The 8,587-nt window shown below is 27.8% G+C and overlaps 1 protein-coding gene across 8 annotated transcripts in view; it reads right to left on the bottom strand.

Annotated features, from left to right (window-relative positions):
- Positions 1-1,333, bottom strand: part of LOC119673220 (RNA-binding protein 45-like) — a 9,545-nt gene extending 8,212 nt beyond the window's left edge. For 3 of the 8 annotated variants that reach the window (XR_005252025.1, XM_038084463.1, XM_038084459.1), the window contains exons 1-3: positions 841-1,302; positions 585-779; positions 210-487 (exon numbers count right to left, since the gene is read on the bottom strand). Coding sequence is in view for 7 of the 8 variants with exons in the window: in XM_038084463.1 (XP_037940391.1) it covers positions 210-487; positions 585-779; positions 841-1,160 (793 nt within the window). In the remaining variant the exon portion in view is untranslated. The other 5 variants (XM_038084462.1, XM_038084461.1, XM_038084460.1 and 2 more) reach the window with 4 other exon arrangements.
- Positions 1,334-8,587: the final 7,254 nt, after the last annotated feature.

Genomic DNA, 8,587 nt, shown 5'->3' with positions numbered 1-8,587 from the left:
TATATTCAAATTCAAGCATTTGTATTATTTTATTGGGCACAAATAGAAAACCTTTATAACAAAATTATTCAATATTTTTTTTAAATGTATAACTGAATCACCAATTTGTTCGAGTTTAAATAAGCCAAACTGATTAAGAATAAATATATTTGCTATTATTTCATTATTAATAATAAACAATAATTAAAAATTTATATTCGTAAACTTACTCTCTTTAGTAAATTGGCAAGATTCCAAACCAGGGATAATATCAAATAGACGCCATAATTGATCTTGATTAACCAGATTACTGACAGTAACTTCCAAACATGTTGGTTGATATGCAGAAGATCTCTGCATGTTACTATTAAAATCTTTAAGCCCAGAAATATCGTCGTTAGCTCTACCGTAATGATCACGTTGTGTTCGTGTAGAACCTCTCGGTTCTGCAAAAATAGCTTTATACTTATGTGGACAATTTTCATAAGCAAAAGCAGCATGTGAGAACCTATAACAAAAACAAATATTGAATATTTTATGAATATAAAAAGAACTTTTGAAATGATGTTAAACTTTTTTGTACAACAAAACAAAATAATACTTACTTTGTATATCGTATATAACCGCAACCCTTTGAAATTCCTGTTGTTTTATCTTTTACAATAGTGATACTTTCAACATCACCATACTTACTGAACTCTTCATGCAATTCCTGCTCAATTGCGTTTTTTGAGCATAGAATAAATAAACGCACAAACTTTTCATGCTCAATATCAGATCTACTAGAACCTTGGTTGCGACTAAAAAAATAAAACAAAAGTAATTCAAAATGTAGATATTGTTTAGTGCTGTTATGCTTACTTTGCAGCGAATAAAACTTTTATGCTTCCAGAAATATTGCCGATAGCTTTTCCATTCATTTCCTCTTGAGCTTTAGCAGCTTCGGAAATTTTCCCGAACTTAATGTAAGCTATACCTTTGTTTTCATGTGTGAACTTATCCTTAACAATCCAAATGTCTTTAATTTCTCCAAATGGGGAAAAAGCCATACGAAAATCATCCTCATTGTGAGACTTATTACAAACTATAAAAAGTCTCGACATTGGAGGATCAAAATCGATGTAATAGTCTCTACCACCATTAAGACCTCCAGCAGGAGTTTGTAATTCAAAATCCATCATTTTATTTTCAGTTTCTTTAAAGGCAGATATGAAACGTATAAATTACCTCACTTCACACTTTGGGAAGCAAAATATTTGACAACACTGCAATAAAAAAAATCTATGTTTATCGACAATAGCAGTAAGCGTTTATCGATAAGTCAATGCAATCGCACTAGTGAAGTAATTTATACAAATTTAATAAGGTGTTATGAAAACATAGATTTTTAGTTTCTTTTGTTTTCGTAGATATATAATTACAACACGCTTACTAAATTAAAATAAAACAAACTTTCCAATTTCCTTGGTTTAATTTTGTTTTGTATGGATATTGTATTAAGAATATCATATGCTGTTGTGTCGAGTTAAGTAGAGTAGTCTAAACATAAATATAATTTGTATTAAAATTTGACAACTTCCATTAGTTTACTTTTAAATTTCACTTGATTTGTACATATGCAATAAGTCGTATTGAAATTCATCAAAATAAATCAGCAAAATATGCAACTGACTATAGTCAGTTGAAGATGAATCGCTTGTTAAAGAAATCCTACTTTTTTAATAAATGACATTAATTGTAAATGAGTTACGATAAATGCAATCTCAATTTTACTGTAGATTTATTGTAATACTATATAAGACTTACACTTACAATAATTAACATTAGACCTTTTCTTTTGTAAGCATTTCACAAAAAAACAACTGCTTATTTTAAAAATAACATATGTAAGAACAACAATGCTGACTTATTTATTCCAACCTTTTTGAAACCGGTTTACTAATAAGCAGCTCAAATCGCATAGTTGCCAAAACTGAAAAAATTTGTCTATTGTGGACGACTTTTGGAAGTACCTACGAAATTTCCAGTTAACTGTCAACGAATGATTTCGTTTATTATTCGTATTTCGTTTCGTCATTGTTCGTAACAAATATTATATATACTTTTTATTATTTTACTGTTAAAAAGCATGAAAAATTATATTTTATTCACAATCATGTAAAAAAAAATATTCTCACCAATTATTGCAAACAATTATTATTTATTTTTGAAATTTCAACTTTTAATTATTACATGTTTTGCACATATAAGCCTAACAAAATCTTCATTTTGTCCAGAGTTGCCATCGGAAGTAGTGCTAATTTTATTTGTTCTTTTGCGACATGCTTACATAAGAAAAGGCCTATTATAAACACATTTTTAGAAAAATTGAGTGTAAAAAATTGGATATGTGGGTACGGGTTTGGCAATGAAAAATAAAACTCTTATGGGTACGGTTTTGTCGACGAAAAATAAAACTTCTCTTTCTTCTACAAACAATTATTGCTTAAGTTAACGCTCAATCTAAAATATTTTTGGCCAAGAAAATAATTGAATAAATCTAATTACTATCATTAGCTGTTTTCGACATTTTGAACACGTAATATTCTCATTTTTTGCAATAAATTGATGCCAGCTTGAACGAGCTATTATTTTGTTTATACAATATTTATTTATATAATAACTTAATATTTTCTACATTCACATGTAAATTATATGTACATCATGAAATATTATTACTGGCGCGCAAGTTGAAGCCAGGCTGAGAGTGTTTAGAATCTATTGTGAATTAACTGAGCTACTGTAATTTTACAGAAATATTGACAGTTTTCTTTGCTGTTATCGACTGTCGATTGTAAACAAGACAAAAGTAAACAAAATAGGATTCTAAATTTTTAGGAACAATTTTTATTACATATAAATAGTTGACAAAAATGTATTATACGGGTAGCCCTCTCTGAAAACGAACACAAAAAAATACCGATGGTATAGATGGTTTAAAAAACATTGAATGAAATGTTAGAATTGCAATTTTAAAGTGTTTTTAAGTTTCTCCACATGTAGCCACCTTCTAGGTTTGATGTTATTATCACGAAAATTGAAACAAACTAAAAGTCGATTTTTAATTTCAGACCTGAAATGACTGCTAATAGTCTGTGTACTATATAAGAACACTCACATTATTAAAACGTTTTGTGGAAATATAGAGAAAAGCCCTTATATTTAAACAAGGAAAGCGCCAACTATATTTGTTTATTATCTTTATTAATAATATATATTTAATTTACTATATAACACATACTAAAATGAATTACTTAAACAAAATATTATATCTGTGGAAACGCCACCTTAAAAGATTTGTACTATATATATATGTATGTATATATATATATCTATGTATGATATAGCATGTCATTTAGTTATTTACAGGTGGTATCAAAATTATATATCATTTTACGAAATATACTATTTTAAAGCTTAAAAATATACTAAATAATAATGAACATTTAGCAGATCCATTGAAAAATTGTAAAAGTATTTGTTTAACAAAACAGGTTGAATATAATTAATTCAAAGATATATAAATTTAAATGCTTGAAAATATATTCAAATTATTTAGTTTTATTTAATTATTTCAATTTTCTCATCTGAATTAATTTTCTTAGTTATATGTTAGTATGTATGTCTCTAGAATTCTTATTCTTTTATAAATTTTAAACTGCAATCAAATTTTAATGTTTGTAGTAATGGATGGAAGGAAATCGCAATCTCTTTATATTAGTAATATAAACTTTCTGCATGAAGCTAAAATATCAAAAAAAGTTCAATAACCTGTTTATTGCTGTTAATGTAAGCCGATAATAACATTTGCAAATTTATTCATATTTATCTCAATGATTTCATCTCTCATAAAACTATATGTTTTTTTATAGAAATCAAATAAAAAAATTGCAAAAATCGAATGGTTTGGTTTTGGAATATACAAGAAATAAAAATTACCATAACAGTCTTACAAAAGTGGATAATATTAAACACAGCATTGTTATAAACCAGAACACAATGAATAATATAGATTAGGGGCTACAGAACCTCGTGCATAAAATGGGGTTTCGTATATATGAATATATGGTGGAGCTAATATATAGTGTTAAAAAATCGTTCATAAAATAGCAATACTACGACTAAATTAACATATATATACTGTATAGGTATTTTAGTTTATTAAATTATATTAAAATTTTAATATTTATATAATGATTATAATGTAACAATATATATTTTATATTTGATATAAATTTCTCTTTTTATACTACCTTCTAAAATGTATTTTAATTTTTATATATATTATATTGATTTAAATTAGATTTATTAACTGTTGTATAAACAGTTGTTTCTTTTTACAATCACAATTTAAGAACTTAGTCTATTCACATATGATTAATTTTCTTTAATATTCAAAAATATTTTTCTTTAACAGAATGGATATATTTTGATAAATACCTATATGTACATCAATCATTGGAAGCATGGCACGCACAATAAAATTTCTTTGATTTGGCTTGGATTGCTTTGACACTCCTTAATTATGTCATCTTTTAATTGATAGTAAGAAAGAACAAACCAGACAATTTTTGTACAAACACTAAGCACTAAACACTTAATTACTCAATTTCATTCATTTCTTTTTAATAATTGTAACAATTATTAAACAGACTGATTATAATTATATATATATATATATTTGTATGCATGTTCAAATTATATATATACATAGATGTATATATGTATATATATAATTATATATGTATATATATAATCCAAAGTATATACCGACACCACAACATTTTTTTAATAAAATATTTTATATATATGTATAAATAAACTATAACGGTAAATTAAGTATAGGTACGTTAACACGAAATAAACCACGATTACCATATGGTAATGTAAATTAAGACGCTGCATACACATGCATAGCATACATATTGTAACGCCTACAGACATACCATATGGCAATGCAGCACGAATTAAAAGATTAACCTCATACTCTTGCTCAGGAAGTCAAAATACACTAATATATGTCTTATTAACAAATTCTGCGACAAAAATTGGGTTAAATTGAGTTTTAACATCCGTTTGGATGAAATAAATTTAATTATTATTATGAACTATTGTTTTCAAAAGAGAAGTATTTCGAATAATATTAAATTACAACAATAAAATTTTCTTATTTTATTAATTAATCGTATTTTTGGCTGATTTGTATTTACAGCTGTTTCGAATATTGCCAAATTCCCAGCATCAGTTATCTTTGAATTATTTTTTACATATAATTATTCCTAAATAATTTTTTCAGACTGCAAGTACCAAGAATTGAAACCGTTCCCTGACATATTTGAAGCTCAGTGTCAGTGTTCAGTAACCAACTGACTCAAAACAGTAATTGACTTGTATGTTCGAATTTAGAATTTTATTGATTTTCTGTAAAAATTCATTAACAAATGCATTTATTGTGTTATATTAGAATGCTAATTATAAATAAATATTTTAAAAGAAATCTTTTTGAAAGTGGTTCCGTATCGTAATAGAAACCCTAAAATTTAAGCCTTAACCTTTCTAAATGGATTAAAAACTGGTTATGCATGCACTCTACAGTAATAGATTTCCTTCTTTACTTATTTATAAATACATATAATAATGTATAAAATATATCATTATATAAAAATCTATAATCTATATTATAAAATAATCCATATATAGCGTAAAATAATTCAGAAATAAATATTAAAAATATATAAATAAATAAATATTAAAATAATAGAAATATAATAAACAAAATAAAAAAAATTATCGGTTTTATTAAACGCTAAGTAAATAAGAAGTAATTATGCAGTATAAACAATACTTCATTTATTACCAACAAAATGTAGTGTTTAATATATTCCAGCAGTTTGTCATGAAAAACGGTAAAATCAATTGGCTATTGGAAATTAATTGAAATTGTGTTGGCAGTGATACGCCTTGCCTTCACGGTTCGACAAGGCGTTCAATGTGTTGTGAGTTTACGTGCATGTCTTGTATATTAAACAATTAAAACAGATTTGTAACATTTTTTATTTTGTATTGGTTTTGTTATAACATCGAACGTTTACCTAATTTAAGTTATTTTAGCGCTTATCCATTTCGCGTTGAAATATCGAAGTGAATGGACTGATTTTTAAGCGCGATGCGTACCGCACAAATATTCCTCTTCACTTTTGGTTTATTGGTAGCACTGGAGGCGAGGCTTTCTACTGCAACCAGTGAGGAGTAAGTATTTTTTAATTTATATTTCGTGATAGATATGAACATATTTCACAAATTAAAAAAGTAAAAACCTTATACAATATTTATTATTGGTTATGTGAAATGCTTTGTTTATGGATTTTTTATCTCGATATTTACTGCTGTTCTAAGTACACAATTTCACTACAATACAAAAATATGACAACTCAGTGTTTTTGATAAATGCTTGCATAAAATATGTAAATTAAATTGAAATCACTGTCACTGTTTTTTTGTGAGATTCCGAAAACTTTATGTTATTAATAAAGTAAGGTATATATTATGTTCGTGTATGCGACATAATATTGTATTACCGATTACCAAAAACACAGTGATTTGATTACCAAAAAAACAGTAAAGAAAATATAGTATTTAAAAAGAAATTAGAACGTATTATACTAAAGAAGATGTAATGCAAAAGTTGATTCACTAATACATGTAAAACAGATTACAGAAGTGTACGTCACCCGTAATTATCATATAAGAAACACACATCGTTAATTATTACTTTTCAAAAAAATACTTTTAAAAATTCGGCAGCGCATAGACAATACAACTCCTTATTACAATCACTTGTAACATTTCAGATGACAAATAACGATAACATTTCAATATCAAGCAATTATCGTTTGCAATCACTTGCACGTTATCCTAATTGCTGTGCACTTAATTCAAAACAAAACACTTATTATTATAATAAAGTTTCAATACTGTATTGATTATATATAAATAATGGATTTTTAAGTCAGAATAATCGTATAATATAAAATCGTACATGACCTCATTCACCTTTTGCCAAATAATACATTGTGACCGAAAAGCTTTCGGAAATTCTCATTTAAAATTCGCGCGCTGTATATTTTTCGATATTTTAAGTTTATGTAGTTTGGCAGCACTGTCCTTAATTACTATGCCAAAAATGAGCGCGATCTGTCAGACAGTTCGTTTACGGCAGCTGTTGAAACCAGTTCACCTCAGTAGTGCGTTGCGAAAAAAACAATGGAAAAAAATATTGAACAAAGAGTTTGCATCAAATTTTGTGTTTCGAACGAAATTTCGTGTGCAGAATCGTTGCGAATGCTACAAAAGGCTTATGGGGAATCAGTTTTATCGAAAACTCAAGTTTATGAGTGGTACAAAGCCTTTCAGGACGGTCGTACGACCGTCGAAGACATGCCGCGTTCTGGACGACCTTCGACCTCTACCCCCGACGAAAACATTGAAAAGGCAAAGGAAATCGTGTTCAAAATCCTCATGTGAGTGTTAGAGAGATAGCACGAGAGCTAGGCATCGGTCGTGAGATGGCTCGTTTGATTTTGGTGGACAATTTGTGTATGCGACGTGTCAACGCTCGGCTTGTTCCGATTCACCTCAATTTGTTCAACATTATCAACGATTTTAAGGCCAAACATTCAATAAATACCATCGAACAGCCACCGTATTCACCTGATCTTGCACCGTGTGACTTTTTCCTGTTTCCCAACCTCAAATTACCACTCAGAGGAACGCGTTTTGAATCCATAGAAGACGTAAAACAGAATTCGCAGAGGGAACTCAAAGCCATACCGGAAAGCGCCTATAAAATGTTTTGATTCTGATTTAGGAAGAACGTTGGCATTTGTGTATCGCTTCTAAATTGGGATATTTTGAAGGAGATAAAATAAATATTGATGAAGATTAAGAATTTTGCGTTTTATTTATTTATTTCCGGAAACTTTTCGGTCACAATGTATATACCTTACGTATGTATACATCCTTTGAAGAAATAAGTCAATTAAAAATCGGAGACTTTAAAGAACAAAAAAAGAAACACAACGTTCCATTATGTCACAAATAATAGAATTATTTAATATTACAATTAATTATTTTATTAAATTGGTTGATTAAATTGATTTTTACCGTTCATTTTGACGAAAGAAATTAATTTCTTAAAACTATTGTTTTTAATCATCATCATCATCATCTGTGACTATACAGTCCATGTAAGACCTAAGCCTGTTTAACAACAGTCTTCCATTCTTCTGTTTTTTGTTTTTGTTTTTCTATTTCCTATGTTCATTTCTTCTAAATCCTGCTGCATACTGTCTTTCCAACAAAAAAAAACTTAGTCGCCCTGTTCTACTGCTGGTTTCACTTCGATTGTTTTTAATAGAGACATTTTTATCAAACGGTAGTGAAATTACAACAACAAAATTTTTTAATATTTTACATGAATTGAATTTTTGTCTGGCCATGCAGCTGTTTCGAGTATTGGCAAATACCCATTATCAGTGCTCTTGGAATTATTTCTTATATATAATTATTC

The sequence above is a fragment of the Teleopsis dalmanni genome, chromosome 1 (assembly GCF_002237135.1).
Source record: "Teleopsis dalmanni isolate 2A chromosome 1, ASM223713v2, whole genome shotgun sequence".
Classification (NCBI taxonomy): domain Eukaryota; kingdom Metazoa; phylum Arthropoda; class Insecta; order Diptera; family Diopsidae; genus Teleopsis; species Teleopsis dalmanni.
This window is presented reverse-complemented; position numbering and strand designations above follow the sequence as displayed.